The 16911-nt window shown below is 53.5% G+C and overlaps 4 protein-coding genes across 4 annotated transcripts; all 4 read right to left on the minus strand.

Moving 5' to 3' along the window:
- Positions 1–2104: 2104 nt before the first annotated feature.
- On the minus strand, positions 2105–2869 carry LOC131498480 (keratin-associated protein 9-1-like). The gene has a single exon (XM_058705789.1). The coding sequence runs from the start codon at positions 2835–2837 to the stop codon at positions 2277–2279; it is 561 nt and encodes a 186-aa protein (XP_058561772.1). The 5' UTR covers positions 2838–2869; the 3' UTR covers positions 2105–2276.
- A 3437-nt stretch (positions 2870–6306) lies between these two features.
- On the minus strand, positions 6307–7071 carry LOC131498482 (keratin-associated protein 9-1-like). The gene has a single exon (XM_058705791.1). The coding sequence runs from the start codon at positions 7037–7039 to the stop codon at positions 6479–6481; it is 561 nt and encodes a 186-aa protein (XP_058561774.1). The 5' UTR covers positions 7040–7071; the 3' UTR covers positions 6307–6478.
- Positions 7072–10516: 3445 nt separating this feature from the next.
- On the minus strand, positions 10517–11281 carry LOC131498483 (keratin-associated protein 9-1-like). Its single transcript, XM_058705792.1, has one exon. The coding sequence runs from the start codon at positions 11247–11249 to the stop codon at positions 10689–10691; it is 561 nt and encodes a 186-aa protein (XP_058561775.1). The 5' UTR covers positions 11250–11281; the 3' UTR covers positions 10517–10688.
- A 3445-nt stretch (positions 11282–14726) lies between these two features.
- LOC131498484 (keratin-associated protein 9-1-like) lies at positions 14727–15491 on the minus strand. The gene has a single exon (XM_058705793.1). The coding sequence runs from the start codon at positions 15457–15459 to the stop codon at positions 14899–14901; it is 561 nt and encodes a 186-aa protein (XP_058561776.1). The 5' UTR covers positions 15460–15491; the 3' UTR covers positions 14727–14898.
- Positions 15492–16911: the final 1420 nt, after the last annotated feature.

Genomic DNA, 16911 nt, shown 5'->3' on the forward strand with positions numbered 1-16911 from the left:
CGGAGAAAACACACTCAACCCTTGCTTCTGGAGAGTGGGTTTATAAAGACTCCAGCTCCCTCGTGGCTGAAATAAGAGAATCTCAACCTGTGTGTGTGTGTGCGTGTGTGTGTGTATGTGTGTGTGTGCGTGTGTGTGTGTATGTGTGTATGCGCGCGCGTGTGTGTGTGTGCGCGCGCGCGAGTGTGCCTCTTTGGAGTTGTACCGTGTCTGAGATACCTTTCAGGGTAAAGCTTTGGTTGCAAACTGTGATGCTGGCCTCAAAGTGTTACTTCCCTGGGACACCTCCCTACACTCGGACCAGTGTGATATGACCTCCCCAAAGAAGCCACATTCCTGGACTCTTTACTGAAGAGGAGCTTCTGGAAAACCAAACTCTGACATTCCTTTACCACACTCAGTCTCAATTTCCTCACGTCTACAATGGGAACCTTAATACCTACTTTGCCAATCCCTCCAAGAATTAAAGGGAATGCTCATGAAGGATTTAGTCAACAGCCAGCAAATACGCGGAAACATGGGTCGTGTCAGGTTTTCATCTCATTTTGCCAACATCGCGCTCTTGAGAACCAGCAGCGGTAGGCACGTTTGGCCTTGGCAGTCTCTCCAGAGCATCCTGGGTACCTAGTCTCCAATGGTGGCATGTGTCCTGGATAGGGGCCTTCGAAGCTCATCAGAGGTCCCTCCACTGCTCCCAGGAAGGGACCCGGGGACCTGTCTCCTATTCCTCTCAGAGCTTGAATCGGCCTCACAGCCCTGAGTGCTGAGTTGGCACCAGTAGTTCAGGACCAGAAGCAGCAGACTTCGTTCCTGACTCCTAGGAATGCCCACGTGGTTGTCTCTCTTTTCTTCCTCACATTCTCCTCACCCCCACGGAGCAGGCATCATTTTTTCCCCCTCGGTTGCTCACACTTCCTCCACAATACACCAGAGCTTATTCTGTTTCCTTAGATGGTTCAGAGCTCATGGATTACTCAAAGTCCTACATGCCCATTGCACGATCTCTCTGGCCCTGACACCATGCTTCATCAACTCTCTGGGCAGCATTTTGATCACGATGACAAACTGCCTTACAGGAGGGGAGAGACACAGGTTTGGCAGAAAATCACAAGATGCCATTTTACTATATACCATTAGGTCCTGGGGACAAGGAGGCCAAACAAGAATGTGATTTCCACGACCCAAACACAAGCGTGTTCAGCTGCCTCTGTTGCTCACGAGGACACCGCAGGCTCACCTGTATGTGAGGCAGAAGAGTGCTGAGGGCCTGGATGCCACGCAAGGCAACAGGAGCATCCTGGGTTCCCCAGGGCTCTAAAGGGCGGGTCCCGCTGTCCTCACATATGGCTGCTGTGGCTGAGTTGTACGACACTGATGTCTACAACTTAGTGCCAGTGATGGCCCGCCTGTCCAGGAGAATAACACTTCTGTGGTCAATGAAGGCCTCGGATGGACATCTTGCTGGTGCTGAGACTAAGGGTGTTTGCTACCACGTCTGGAGATCTGAACGTAAGTGCGCTTCAGCAAGCGCCCGAACCACAGTCTTGGATCCGAGTGTGTCCATGTCAGCTGTGGGACATTCCACTGTGAAATCTCCTCAGCTGAAAATGCGCATAATGACTTGTGGAGGACTGTGTATGGCTCCACACGGACACTGCATGTGATGTAAAACGTACGTGCATAAAACCACAAAGACAATACGGGATTCCAAATGATTAGGGTTTATTAAGAGATACAGGCGAGACTCCCCGCGTCTAGGGAGACATTGAAAGGGAACATGACAGGCAGCAAGAGGCGTACAAGCTTCATGAGTACACCGAGAAAGAAAACATACCCGTGTGGGCTTTCAGCAGTTTCCACGAGTTATAGGTCATTCCTGAGGAGGTGTTTCGCTGACGTGTTTAGAGGGACAGGATAAAGTTCTTGACTACGGAGAGCAAACAGAGATCCTAACTCTGTATCAGGTTGGGGGAAGCTGGCACATGAGCCAGAGGAAGGAAAGAAGAAGCGAATCAGGGAGAAGCGGTCCACACTTCATCAGGCTGATTCACAAGATGGTAGACAGGCGGACGAATAACCGAGATGTTGGGGGTTGCGGGCTGGCTTTCCGCAACGCGTGGCAGTGACCGATTCCCAAGTGGCAAGTCCGATGGTGGTTCTTGGCGAGGCAATCAGCAGCAGGAAGGCTGGCAGCAGGATCCAGAGCCCTGGGCTAGGCACCCAGGCAGGCAGCAGCAGGTGGGGTGGTAGCAGGTTCTCGTGCAGTACACGGGGGTTCAGCAACCTGGCTGGCAGCAGCGGGACCCACAGCAGTTTTGTCCACAGCCGCTGGACCCACAGCCGCTGGACCCACAACAGCTGGGCTGGCAGCAGGTGGTCCGGCAGCAGGTGGTGTGACAGCAAGTTGGGCAGCAGCAAGGCTGGCAGCAGCTCGACCCACAGCCGCTAGACCCACCGCCGTTGTGTCCACAGCCGCTGGACCCACAGCAGCTGGGCTGGCAGCAGGTGGTCCGGCAGCAGGTGGTGTGACAGCAAGCTGGGCAGCAGCAAGGCTGGCAGCAGCCTGAACCACAGCCGCTAGACCCACCGCCGTTGTGTCCACAGCCGCTACACCCACAGCAGCTGGGCTGGCAGCAGGTGGTCCGGCAGCAGGTGGTGTGACAGCAAGCTCGGCAGCAGCAAGGATGGCAGCAGCCTGAACCACAGCCGCTAGACCCACCGCTGTTGTGTCCACAGCCGCTACACCCACAGCAGCTGGGCTGGCAGCAGGTGGTCCGGCAGCAGGTGGTCCTGCAGCACGTAGGCTGGCAGCAAGAGGAGCAGCACGAGTGGGTCATGGTGTCAGGGGTGGAGGGTGGGCAGGTCCTGTCCGGAGGTGAGGTTGTCAGATTCTGGTGCCTCCTCCGGTTCTGGGGCTTTTATGCGCTGGACCCCCGAAGGTTAGGCCAATGGGCAGGACTTTCCTTGTTGGTGTTTACATCGTTTTCCATAGTCACTGGGGGAATCATAAACGAGGAAGCTGTTTCCTAAACGCTAGGAATCGTTACAAAATAAGTGTCTAATGGTTTCCTATTTGAGAATAACTCACAGAAACATTTTCCAACGAGAGGAAGGTGGGCACATCAGCAGCATCGTTCCTGTTTCAGTGATCATGGCATCCATCGTGTGATCACGTTCTGCTGGGGTGGCTAGGGTCACAGCAGTGTTCCCTCCCCAGTCTTTGCCCTTAGACTGAATGTGGATTGCGAGTATCTCTGAGGTGAGGGGCATGATGCTGATATGTTCACTGGGACAAATGTGGTAGATCCCTGAGGCCAGTTCCGTTTCCCCACAGAAGCCGGATTCAAGACTCCCACAGGCCTATCTGTCTCCTGTAGCACCCAACCCCACCTGCGTATCTCAGTTCAATCAAAGCCCCTTGCGAAGCCGATGTCTGGTGTTTTCTCTGCCACATGGCAAGGCAGAAGCAAAGCAGGTGGGGAGAAGCAGCAGCAGTAGTCTGGGACTAAGCAAGCATCAGTCAATAGACGTCCTTGTTGAACAGGACCCCTGATTTTCCTAGGGTCGGATGCTTTCACCGGAGGTGGGGCTTTCAGGGGCATAAAGGCGGGGGCAGGATGGGCAAAACCAGGTGAGTTGGGGACTCTAGCCCTAACCTTGTTAGCTAGCCTCGTCAGTGTCCTCACGTCGCTCATTACATCTTTATTTATGGTTGCTCTTTCTTTTTTCTGTCAGGCTGTCTTTCTTTTTCTGCCTTTCTCCCTTCCTCCCTGCATGCCTGTCCATGCAGGTCCCTTCTTCGCACCGTGCCTTCTTTCCTTCCTTCCTTCTTTCCCTTCATTCTTTAGTTTCTTTCTTTCTTTCTTCTCTTCCCTTTCTCCCTCTCTTCCTCCCTCCCCCCTTCCTTCTAGGCTTCCTTTCTTCCTCCCTCCCTTCTCCTTTTCCCCCTACTCCTCTCCTCATCCCCCCCATTCATATTGCACCCTCTTCTTCTGTTTCTTCCAATGATTTTCTCCATCCGCCCGGCTAATTAAGAACATAGTGGAATGAATGGTGACAACCATAGTCTGCCAAAGACGTCTGAAGCCACCAAACCTATCTCTTGGGTATTGGTGTGTTTGGGACAACTTCTGCCTACCAGCTCTGCACCTCAATGCCTAAGTGCCCTTTTCACACGCAGCAGAATGTCAGGCTGCCTGAGCATGCCACACGGAGAAAACACACTCAACCCTTGCTTCTGGAGAGTGGGTTTATAAAGACTCCAGCTCCCTCGTGGCTGAAATAAGAGAATCTCAACCTGTGTGTGTGTGTGCGTGTGTGTGTGTGTGTGCGTGTGTGTGTGTATGTGTGTATGCGCGCGCGTGTGTGTGTGTGCGCGCACGCGAGTGTGCCTCTTTGGAGTTGTACCGTGTCTGAGATACCTTTCAGGGTAAAGCTTTGGTTGCAAACTGTGATGCTGGCCTCAAAGTGTTACTTCCCTGGGACACCTCCCTACACTCGGACCAGTGTGATATGACCTCCCCAAAGAAGCCACATTCCTGGACTCTTTACTGAAGAGGAGCTTCTGGAAAACCAAACTCTGACATTCCTTTACCACACTCAGTCTCAATTTCCTCACGTCTACAATGGGAACCTTAATACCTACTTTGCCAATCCCTCCAAGAATTAAAGGGAATGCTCATGAAGGATTTAGTCAACAGCCAGCAAATACGCGGAAACATGGGTCGTGTCAGGTTTTCATCTCATTTTGCCAACATCGCGCTCTTGAGAACCAGCAGCGGTAGGCACGTTTGGCCTTGGCAGTCTCTCCAGAGCATCCTGGGTACCTAGTCTCCAATGGTGGCATGTGTCCTGGATAGGGGCCTTCGAAGCTCATCAGAGGTCCCTCCACTGCTCCCAGGAAGGGACCCGGGGACCTGTCTCCTATTCCTCTCAGAGCTTGAATCGGCCTCACAGCCCTGAGTGCTGAGTTGGCACCAGTAGTTCAGGACCAGAAGCAGCAGACTTCGTTCCTGACTCCTAGGAATGCCCACGTGGTTGTCTCTCTTTTCTTCCTCACATTCTCCTCACCCCCACGGAGCAGGCATCATTTTTTCCCCCTCGGTTGCTCACACTTCCTCCACAATACACCAGAGCTTATTCTGTTTCCTTAGATGGTTCAGAGCTCATGGATTACTCAAAGTCCTACATGCCCATTGCACGATCTCTCTGGCCCTGACACCATGCTTCATCAACTCTCTGGGCAGCATTTTGATCACGATGACAAACTGCCTTACAGGAGGGGAGAGACACAGGTTTGGCAGAAAATCACAAGATGCCATTTTACTATATACCATTAGGTCCTGGGGACAAGGAGGCCAAACAAGAATGTGATTTCCACGACCCAAACACAAGCGTGTTCAGCTGCCTCTGTTGCTCACGAGGACACCGCAGGCTCACCTGTATGTGAGGCAGAAGAGTGCTGAGGGCCTGGATGCCACGCAAGGCAACAGGAGCATCCTGGGTTCCCCAGGGCTCTAAAGGGCGGGTCCCGCTGTCCTCACATATGGCTGCTGTGGCTGAGTTGTACGACACTGATGTCTACAACTTAGTGCCAGTGATGGCCCGCCTGTCCAGGAGAATAACACTTCTGTGGTCAATGAAGGCCTCGGATGGACATCTTGCTGGTGCTGAGACTAAGGGTGTTTGCTACCACGTCTGGAGATCTGAACGTAAGTGCGCTTCAGCAAGCGCCCGAACCACAGTCTTGGATCCGAGTGTGTCCATGTCAGCTGTGGGACATTCCACTGTGAAATCTCCTCAGCTGAAAATGCGCATAATGACTTGTGGAGGACTGTGTATGGCTCCACACGGACACTGCATGTGATGTAAAACGTACGTGCATAAAACCACAAAGACAATACGGGATTCCAAATGATTAGGGTTTATTAAGAGATACAGGCGAGACTCCCCGCGTCTAGGGAGACATTGAAAGGGAACATGACAGGCAGCAAGAGGCGTACAAGCTTCATGAGTACACCGAGAAAGAAAACATACCCGTGTGGGCTTTCAGCAGTTTCCACGAGTTATAGGTCATTCCTGAGGAGGTGTTTCGCTGACGTGTTTAGAGGGACAGGATAAAGTTCTTGACTACGGAGAGCAAACAGAGATCCTAACTCTGTATCAGGTTGGGGGAAGCTGGCACATGAGCCAGAGGAAGGAAAGAAGAAGCGAATCAGGGAGAAGCGGTCCACACTTCATCAGGCTGATTCACAAGATGGTAGACAGGCGGACGAATAACCGAGATGTTGGGGGTTGCGGGCTGGCTTTCCGCAACGCGTGGCAGTGACCGATTCCCAAGTGGCAAGTCCGATGGTGGTTCTTGGCGAGGCAATCAGCAGCAGGAAGGCTGGCAGCAGGATCCAGAGCCCTGGGCTAGGCACCCAGGCAGGCAGCAGCAGGTGGGGTGGTAGCAGGTTCTCGTGCAGTACACGGGGGTTCAGCAACCTGGCTGGCAGCAGCGGGACCCACAGCAGTTTTGTCCACAGCCGCTGGACCCACAGCCGCTGGACCCACAACAGCTGGGCTGGCAGCAGGTGGTCCGGCAGCAGGTGGTGTGACAGCAAGTTGGGCAGCAGCAAGGCTGGCAGCAGCTCGACCCACAGCCGCTAGACCCACCGCCGTTGTGTCCACAGCCGCTGGACCCACAGCAGCTGGGCTGGCAGCAGGTGGTCCGGCAGCAGGTGGTGTGACAGCAAGCTGGGCAGCAGCAAGGCTGGCAGCAGCCTGAACCACAGCCGCTAGACCCACCGCCGTTGTGTCCACAGCCGCTACACCCACAGCAGCTGGGCTGGCAGCAGGTGGTCCGGCAGCAGGTGGTGTGACAGCAAGCTCGGCAGCAGCAAGGATGGCAGCAGCCTGAACCACAGCCGCTAGACCCACCGCTGTTGTGTCCACAGCCGCTACACCCACAGCAGCTGGGCTGGCAGCAGGTGGTCCGGCAGCAGGTGGTCCTGCAGCACGTAGGCTGGCAGCAAGAGGAGCAGCACGAGTGGGTCATGGTGTCAGGGGTGGAGGGTGGGCAGGTCCTGTCCGGAGGTGAGGTTGTCAGATTCTGGTGCCTCCTCCGGTTCTGGGGCTTTTATGCGCTGGACCCCCGAAGGTTAGGCCAATGGGCAGGACTTTCCTTGTTGGTGTTTACATCGTTTTCCATAGTCACTGGGGGAATCATAAACGAGGAAGCTGTTTCCTAAACGCTAGGAATCGTTACAAAATAAGTGTCTAATGGTTTCCTATTTGAGAATAACTCACAGAAACATTTTCCAACGAGAGGAAGGTGGGCACATCAGCAGCATCGTTCCTGTTTCAGTGATCATGGCATCCATCGTGTGATCACGTTCTGCTGGGGTGGCTAGGGTCACAGCAGTGTTCCCTCCCCAGTCTTTGCCCTTAGACTGAATGTGGATTGCGAGTATCTCTGAGGTGAGGGGCATGATGCTGATATGTTCACTGGGACAAATGTGGTAGATCCCTGAGGCCAGTTCCGTTTCCCCACAGAAGCCGGATTCAAGACTCCCACAGGCCTATCTGTCTCCTGTAGCACCCAACCCCACCTGCGTATCTCAGTTCAATCAAAGCCCCTTGCGAAGCCGATGTCTGGTGTTTTCTCTGCCACATGGCAAGGCAGAAGCAAAGCAGGTGGGGAGAAGCAGCAGCAGTAGTCTGGGACTAAGCAAGCATCAGTCAATAGACGTCCTTGTTGAACAGGACCCCTGATTTTCCTAGGGTCGGATGCTTTCACCGGAGGTGGGGCTTTCAGGGGCATAAAGGCGGGGGCAGGATGGGCAAAACCAGGTGAGTTGGGGACTCTAGCCCTAACCTTGTTAGCTAGCCTCGTCAGTGTCCTCACGTCGCTCATTACATCTTTATTTATGGTTGCTCTTTCTTTTTTCTGTCAGGCTGTCTTTCTTTTTCTGCCTTTCTCCCTTCCTCCCTGCATGCCTGTCCATGCAGGTCCCTTCTTCGCACCGTGCCTTCTTTCCTTCCTTCCTTCTTTCCCTTCATTCTTTAGTTTCTTTCTTTCTTTCTTCTCTTCCCTTTCTCCCTCTCTTCCTCCCTCCCCCCTTCCTTCTAGGCTTCCTTTCTTCCTCCCTCCCTTCTCCTTTTCCCCCTACTCCTCTCCTCATCCCCCCCATTCATATTGCACCCTCTTCTTCTGTTTCTTCCAATGATTTTCTCCATCCGCCCGGCTAATTAAGAACATAGTGGAATGAATGGTGACAACCATAGTCTGCCAAAGACGTCTGAAGCCACCAAACCTATCTCTTGGGTATTGGTGTGTTTGGGACAACTTCTGCCTACCAGCTCTGCACCTCAATGCCTAAGTGCCCTTTTCACACGCAGCAGAATGTCAGGCTGCCTGAGCATGCCACACGGAGAAAACACACTCAACCCTTGCTTCTGGAGAGTGGGTTTATAAAGACTCCAGCTCCCTCGTGGCTGAAATAAGAGAATCTCAACCTGTGTGTGTGTGTGCGTGTGTGTGTGTGTGTGTGTGTGTGCGTGTGTGTGTGTATGTGTGTATGCGCGCGCGTGTGTGTGTGTGCGCGCGCGCGAGTGTGCCTCTTTGGAGTTGTACCGTGTCTGAGATACCTTTCAGGGTAAAGCTTTGGTTGCAAACTGTGATGCTGGCCTCAAAGTGTTACTTCCCTGGGACACCTCCCTACACTCGGACCAGTGTGATATGACCTCCCCAAAGAAGCCACATTCCTGGACTCTTTACTGAAGAGGAGCTTCTGGAAAACCAAACTCTGACATTCCTTTACCACACTCAGTCTCAATTTCCTCACGTCTACAATGGGAACCTTAATACCTACTTTGCCAATCCCTCCAAGAATTAAAGGGAATGCTCATGAAGGATTTAGTCAACAGCCAGCAAATACGCGGAAACATGGGTCGTGTCAGGTTTTCATCTCATTTTGCCAACATCGCGCTCTTGAGAACCAGCAGCGGTAGGCACGTTTGGCCTTGGCAGTCTCTCCAGAGCATCCTGGGTACCTAGTCTCCAATGGTGGCATGTGTCCTGGATAGGGGCCTTCGAAGCTCATCAGAGGTCCCTCCACTGCTCCCAGGAAGGGACCCGGGGACCTGTCTCCTATTCCTCTCAGAGCTTGAATCGGCCTCACAGCCCTGAGTGCTGAGTTGGCACCAGTAGTTCAGGACCAGAAGCAGCAGACTTCGTTCCTGACTCCTAGGAATGCCCACGTGGTTGTCTCTCTTTTCTTCCTCACATTCTCCTCACCCCCACGGAGCAGGCATCATTTTTTCCCCCTCGGTTGCTCACACTTCCTCCACAATACACCAGAGCTTATTCTGTTTCCTTAGATGGTTCAGAGCTCATGGATTACTCAAAGTCCTACATGCCCATTGCACGATCTCTCTGGCCCTGACACCATGCTTCATCAACTCTCTGGGCAGCATTTTGATCACGATGACAAACTGCCTTACAGGAGGGGAGAGACACAGGTTTGGCAGAAAATCACAAGATGCCATTTTACTATATACCATTAGGTCCTGGGGACAAGGAGGCCAAACAAGAATGTGATTTCCACGACCCAAACACAAGCGTGTTCAGCTGCCTCTGTTGCTCACGAGGACACCGCAGGCTCACCTGTATGTGAGGCAGAAGAGTGCTGAGGGCCTGGATGCCACGCAAGGCAACAGGAGCATCCTGGGTTCCCCAGGGCTCTAAAGGGCGGGTCCCGCTGTCCTCACATATGGCTGCTGTGGCTGAGTTGTACGACACTGATGTCTACAACTTAGTGCCAGTGATGGCCCGCCTGTCCAGGAGAATAACACTTCTGTGGTCAATGAAGGCCTCGGATGGACATCTTGCTGGTGCTGAGACTAAGGGTGTTTGCTACCACGTCTGGAGATCTGAACGTAAGTGCGCTTCAGCAAGCGCCCGAACCACAGTCTTGGATCCGAGTGTGTCCATGTCAGCTGTGGGACATTCCACTGTGAAATCTCCTCAGCTGAAAATGCGCATAATGACTTGTGGAGGACTGTGTATGGCTCCACACGGACACTGCATGTGATGTAAAACGTACGTGCATAAAACCACAAAGACAATACGGGATTCCAAATGATTAGGGTTTATTAAGAGATACAGGCGAGACTCCCCGCGTCTAGGGAGACATTGAAAGGGAACATGACAGGCAGCAAGAGGCGTACAAGCTTCATGAGTACACCGAGAAAGAAAACATACCCGTGTGGGCTTTCAGCAGTTTCCACGAGTTATAGGTCATTCCTGAGGAGGTGTTTCGCTGACGTGTTTAGAGGGACAGGATAAAGTTCTTGACTACGGAGAGCAAACAGAGATCCTAACTCTGTATCAGGTTGGGGGAAGCTGGCACATGAGCCAGAGGAAGGAAAGAAGAAGCGAATCAGGGAGAAGCGGTCCACACTTCATCAGGCTGATTCACAAGATGGTAGACAGGCGGACGAATAACCGAGATGTTGGGGGTTGCGGGCTGGCTTTCCGCAACGCGTGGCAGTGACCGATTCCCAAGTGGCAAGTCCGATGGTGGTTCTTGGCGAGGCAATCAGCAGCAGGAAGGCTGGCAGCAGGATCCAGAGCCCTGGGCTAGGCACCCAGGCAGGCAGCAGCAGGTGGGGTGGTAGCAGGTTCTCGTGCAGTACACGGGGGTTCAGCAACCTGGCTGGCAGCAGCGGGACCCACAGCAGTTTTGTCCACAGCCGCTGGACCCACAGCCGCTGGACCCACAACAGCTGGGCTGGCAGCAGGTGGTCCGGCAGCAGGTGGTGTGACAGCAAGTTGGGCAGCAGCAAGGCTGGCAGCAGCTCGACCCACAGCCGCTAGACCCACCGCCGTTGTGTCCACAGCCGCTGGACCCACAGCAGCTGGGCTGGCAGCAGGTGGTCCGGCAGCAGGTGGTGTGACAGCAAGCTGGGCAGCAGCAAGGCTGGCAGCAGCCTGAACCACAGCCGCTAGACCCACCGCCGTTGTGTCCACAGCCGCTACACCCACAGCAGCTGGGCTGGCAGCAGGTGGTCCGGCAGCAGGTGGTGTGACAGCAAGCTCGGCAGCAGCAAGGATGGCAGCAGCCTGAACCACAGCCGCTAGACCCACCGCTGTTGTGTCCACAGCCGCTACACCCACAGCAGCTGGGCTGGCAGCAGGTGGTCCGGCAGCAGGTGGTCCTGCAGCACGTAGGCTGGCAGCAAGAGGAGCAGCACGAGTGGGTCATGGTGTCAGGGGTGGAGGGTGGGCAGGTCCTGTCCGGAGGTGAGGTTGTCAGATTCTGGTGCCTCCTCCGGTTCTGGGGCTTTTATGCGCTGGACCCCCGAAGGTTAGGCCAATGGGCAGGACTTTCCTTGTTGGTGTTTACATCGTTTTCCATAGTCACTGGGGGAATCATAAACGAGGAAGCTGTTTCCTAAACGCTAGGAATCGTTACAAAATAAGTGTCTAATGGTTTCCTATTTGAGAATAACTCACAGAAACATTTTCCAACGAGAGGAAGGTGGGCACATCAGCAGCATCGTTCCTGTTTCAGTGATCATGGCATCCATCGTGTGATCACGTTCTGCTGGGGTGGCTAGGGTCACAGCAGTGTTCCCTCCCCAGTCTTTGCCCTTAGACTGAATGTGGATTGCGAGTATCTCTGAGGTGAGGGGCATGATGCTGATATGTTCACTGGGACAAATGTGGTAGATCCCTGAGGCCAGTTCCGTTTCCCCACAGAAGCCGGATTCAAGACTCCCACAGGCCTATCTGTCTCCTGTAGCACCCAACCCCACCTGCGTATCTCAGTTCAATCAAAGCCCCTTGCGAAGCCGATGTCTGGTGTTTTCTCTGCCACATGGCAAGGCAGAAGCAAAGCAGGTGGGGAGAAGCAGCAGCAGTAGTCTGGGACTAAGCAAGCATCAGTCAATAGACGTCCTTGTTGAACAGGACCCCTGATTTTCCTAGGGTCGGATGCTTTCACCGGAGGTGGGGCTTTCAGGGGCATAAAGGCGGGGGCAGGATGGGCAAAACCAGGTGAGTTGGGGACTCTAGCCCTAACCTTGTTAGCTAGCCTCGTCAGTGTCCTCACGTCGCTCATTACATCTTTATTTATGGTTGCTCTTTCTTTTTTCTGTCAGGCTGTCTTTCTTTTTCTGCCTTTCTCCCTTCCTCCCTGCATGCCTGTCCATGCAGGTCCCTTCTTCGCACCGTGCCTTCTTTCCTTCCTTCCTTCTTTCCCTTCATTCTTTAGTTTCTTTCTTTCTTTCTTCTCTTCCCTTTCTCCCTCTCTTCCTCCCTCCCCCCTTCCTTCTAGGCTTCCTTTCTTCCTCCCTCCCTTCTCCTTTTCCCCCTACTCCTCTCCTCATCCCCCCCATTCATATTGCACCCTCTTCTTCTGTTTCTTCCAATGATTTTCTCCATCCGCCCGGCTAATTAAGAACATAGTGGAATGAATGGTGACAACCATAGTCTGCCAAAGACGTCTGAAGCCACCAAACCTATCTCTTGGGTATTGGTGTGTTTGGGACAACTTCTGCCTACCAGCTCTGCACCTCAATGCCTAAGTGCCCTTTTCACACGCAGCAGAATGTCAGGCTGCCTGAGCATGCCACACGGAGAAAACACACTCAACCCTTGCTTCTGGAGAGTGGGTTTATAAAGACTCCAGCTCCCTCGTGGCTGAAATAAGAGAATCTCAACCTGTGTGTGTGTGTGCGTGTGTGTGTGTATGTGTGTGTGTGCGTGTGTGTGTGTATGTGTGTATGCGCGCGCGTGTGTGTGTGTGCGCGCGCGCGAGTGTGCCTCTTTGGAGTTGTACCGTGTCTGAGATACCTTTCAGGGTAAAGCTTTGGTTGCAAACTGTGATGCTGGCCTCAAAGTGTTACTTCCCTGGGACACCTCCCTACACTCGGACCAGTGTGATATGACCTCCCCAAAGAAGCCACATTCCTGGACTCTTTACTGAAGAGGAGCTTCTGGAAAACCAAACTCTGACATTCCTTTACCACACTCAGTCTCAATTTCCTCACGTCTACAATGGGAACCTTAATACCTACTTTGCCAATCCCTCCAAGAATTAAAGGGAATGCTCATGAAGGATTTAGTCAACAGCCAGCAAATACGCGGAAACATGGGTCGTGTCAGGTTTTCATCTCATTTTGCCAACATCGCGCTCTTGAGAACCAGCAGCGGTAGGCACGTTTGGCCTTGGCAGTCTCTCCAGAGCATCCTGGGTACCTAGTCTCCAATGGTGGCATGTGTCCTGGATAGGGGCCTTCGAAGCTCATCAGAGGTCCCTCCACTGCTCCCAGGAAGGGACCCGGGGACCTGTCTCCTATTCCTCTCAGAGCTTGAATCGGCCTCACAGCCCTGAGTGCTGAGTTGGCACCAGTAGTTCAGGACCAGAAGCAGCAGACTTCGTTCCTGACTCCTAGGAATGCCCACGTGGTTGTCTCTCTTTTCTTCCTCACATTCTCCTCACCCCCACGGAGCAGGCATCATTTTTTCCCCCTCGGTTGCTCACACTTCCTCCACAATACACCAGAGCTTATTCTGTTTCCTTAGATGGTTCAGAGCTCATGGATTACTCAAAGTCCTACATGCCCATTGCACGATCTCTCTGGCCCTGACACCATGCTTCATCAACTCTCTGGGCAGCATTTTGATCACGATGACAAACTGCCTTACAGGAGGGGAGAGACACAGGTTTGGCAGAAAATCACAAGATGCCATTTTACTATATACCATTAGGTCCTGGGGACAAGGAGGCCAAACAAGAATGTGATTTCCACGACCCAAACACAAGCGTGTTCAGCTGCCTCTGTTGCTCACGAGGACACCGCAGGCTCACCTGTATGTGAGGCAGAAGAGTGCTGAGGGCCTGGATGCCACGCAAGGCAACAGGAGCATCCTGGGTTCCCCAGGGCTCTAAAGGGCGGGTCCCGCTGTCCTCACATATGGCTGCTGTGGCTGAGTTGTACGACACTGATGTCTACAACTTAGTGCCAGTGATGGCCCGCCTGTCCAGGAGAATAACACTTCTGTGGTCAATGAAGGCCTCGGATGGACATCTTGCTGGTGCTGAGACTAAGGGTGTTTGCTACCACGTCTGGAGATCTGAACGTAAGTGCGCTTCAGCAAGCGCCCGAACCACAGTCTTGGATCCGAGTGTGTCCATGTCAGCTGTGGGACATTCCACTGTGAAATCTCCTCAGCTGAAAATGCGCATAATGACTTGTGGAGGACTGTGTATGGCTCCACACGGACACTGCATGTGATGTAAAACGTACGTGCATAAAACCACAAAGACAATACGGGATTCCAAATGATTAGGGTTTATTAAGAGATACAGGCGAGACTCCCCGCGTCTAGGGAGACATTGAAAGGGAACATGACAGGCAGCAAGAGGCGTACAAGCTTCATGAGTACACCGAGAAAGAAAACATACCCGTGTGGGCTTTCAGCAGTTTCCACGAGTTATAGGTCATTCCTGAGGAGGTGTTTCGCTGACGTGTTTAGAGGGACAGGATAAAGTTCTTGACTACGGAGAGCAAACAGAGATCCTAACTCTGTATCAGGTTGGGGGAAGCTGGCACATGAGCCAGAGGAAGGAAAGAAGAAGCGAATCAGGGAGAAGCGGTCCACACTTCATCAGGCTGATTCACAAGATGGTAGACAGGCGGACGAATAACCGAGATGTTGGGGGTTGCGGGCTGGCTTTCCGCAACGCGTGGCAGTGACCGATTCCCAAGTGGCAAGTCCGATGGTGGTTCTTGGCGAGGCAATCAGCAGCAGGAAGGCTGGCAGCAGGATCCAGAGCCCTGGGCTAGGCACCCAGGCAGGCAGCAGCAGGTGGGGTGGTAGCAGGTTCTCGTGCAGTACACGGGGGTTCAGCAACCTGGCTGGCAGCAGCGGGACCCACAGCAGTTTTGTCCACAGCCGCTGGACCCACAGCCGCTGGACCCACAACAGCTGGGCTGGCAGCAGGTGGTCCGGCAGCAGGTGGTGTGACAGCAAGTTGGGCAGCAGCAAGGCTGGCAGCAGCTCGACCCACAGCCGCTAGACCCACCGCCGTTGTGTCCACAGCCGCTGGACCCACAGCAGCTGGGCTGGCAGCAGGTGGTCCGGCAGCAGGTGGTGTGACAGCAAGCTGGGCAGCAGCAAGGCTGGCAGCAGCCTGAACCACAGCCGCTAGACCCACCGCCGTTGTGTCCACAGCCGCTACACCCACAGCAGCTGGGCTGGCAGCAGGTGGTCCGGCAGCAGGTGGTGTGACAGCAAGCTCGGCAGCAGCAAGGATGGCAGCAGCCTGAACCACAGCCGCTAGACCCACCGCTGTTGTGTCCACAGCCGCTACACCCACAGCAGCTGGGCTGGCAGCAGGTGGTCCGGCAGCAGGTGGTCCTGCAGCACGTAGGCTGGCAGCAAGAGGAGCAGCACGAGTGGGTCATGGTGTCAGGGGTGGAGGGTGGGCAGGTCCTGTCCGGAGGTGAGGTTGTCAGATTCTGGTGCCTCCTCCGGTTCTGGGGCTTTTATGCGCTGGACCCCCGAAGGTTAGGCCAATGGGCAGGACTTTCCTTGTTGGTGTTTACATCGTTTTCCATAGTCACTGGGGGAATCATAAACGAGGAAGCTGTTTCCTAAACGCTAGGAATCGTTACAAAATAAGTGTCTAATGGTTTCCTATTTGAGAATAACTCACAGAAACATTTTCCAACGAGAGGAAGGTGGGCACATCAGCAGCATCGTTCCTGTTTCAGTGATCATGGCATCCATCGTGTGATCACGTTCTGCTGGGGTGGCTAGGGTCACAGCAGTGTTCCCTCCCCAGTCTTTGCCCTTAGACTGAATGTGGATTGCGAGTATCTCTGAGGTGAGGGGCATGATGCTGATATGTTCACTGGGACAAATGTGGTAGATCCCTGAGGCCAGTTCCGTTTCCCCACAGAAGCCGGATTCAAGACTCCCACAGGCCTATCTGTCTCCTGTAGCACCCAACCCCACCTGCGTATCTCAGTTCAATCAAAGCCCCTTGCGAAGCCGATGTCTGGTGTTTTCTCTGCCACATGGCAAGGCAGAAGCAAAGCAGGTGGGGAGAAGCAGCAGCAGTAGTCTGGGACTAAGCAAGCATCAGTCAATAGACGTCCTTGTTGAACAGGACCCCTGATTTTCCTAGGGTCGGATGCTTTCACCGGAGGTGGGGCTTTCAGGGGCATAAAGGCGGGGGCAGGATGGGCAAAACCAGGTGAGTTGGGGACTCTAGCCCTAACCTTGTTAGCTAGCCTCGTCAGTGTCCTCACGTCGCTCATTACATCTTTATTTATGGTTGCTCTTTCTTTTTTCTGTCAGGCTGTCTTTCTTTTTCTGCCTTTCTCCCTTCCTCCCTGCATGCCTGTCCATGCAGGTCCCTTCTTCGCACCGTGCCTTCTTTCCTTCCTTCCTTCTTTCCCTTCATTCTTTAGTTTCTTTCTTTCTTTCTTCTCTTCCCTTTCTCCCTCTCTTCCTCCCTCCCCCCTTCCTTCTAGGCTTCCTTTCTTCCTCCCTCCCTTCTCCTTTTCCCCCTACTCCTCTCCTCATCCCCCCCATTCATATTGCACCCTCTTCTTCTGTTTCTTCCAATGATTTTCTCCATCCGCCCGGCTAATTAAGAACATAGTGGAATGAATGGTGACAACCATAGTCTGCCAAAGACGTCTGAAGCCACCAAACCTATCTCTTGGGTATTGGTGTGTTTGGGACAACTTCTGCCTACCAGCTCTGCACCTCAATGCCTAAGTGCCCTTTTCACACGCAGCAGAATGTCAGGCTGCCTGAGCATGCCACACGGAGAAAACACACTCAACCCTTGCTTCTGGAGAGTGGGTTTATAAAGACTCCAGCTCCCTCGTGGCTGAAATAAGAGA

Source organism: Neofelis nebulosa, chromosome 16 (assembly GCF_028018385.1).
Source record: "Neofelis nebulosa isolate mNeoNeb1 chromosome 16, mNeoNeb1.pri, whole genome shotgun sequence".
Lineage (NCBI taxonomy): Eukaryota > Metazoa > Chordata > Mammalia > Carnivora > Felidae > Neofelis > Neofelis nebulosa.

What these genes read in the sequence shown, in the direction of transcription:
- LOC131498480 (XM_058705789.1), bottom strand. Translation starts at nt 2,837, where the DNA reads ATGACCCACTCGTGCTGCTCCTCTTGCTGCCAGCCTACGTGCTGCAGG.
- LOC131498482 (XM_058705791.1), bottom strand. Translation starts at nt 7,039, where the DNA reads ATGACCCACTCGTGCTGCTCCTCTTGCTGCCAGCCTACGTGCTGCAGG.
- LOC131498483 (XM_058705792.1), bottom strand. Translation starts at nt 11,249, where the DNA reads ATGACCCACTCGTGCTGCTCCTCTTGCTGCCAGCCTACGTGCTGCAGG.
- LOC131498484 (XM_058705793.1), bottom strand. Translation starts at nt 15,459, where the DNA reads ATGACCCACTCGTGCTGCTCCTCTTGCTGCCAGCCTACGTGCTGCAGG.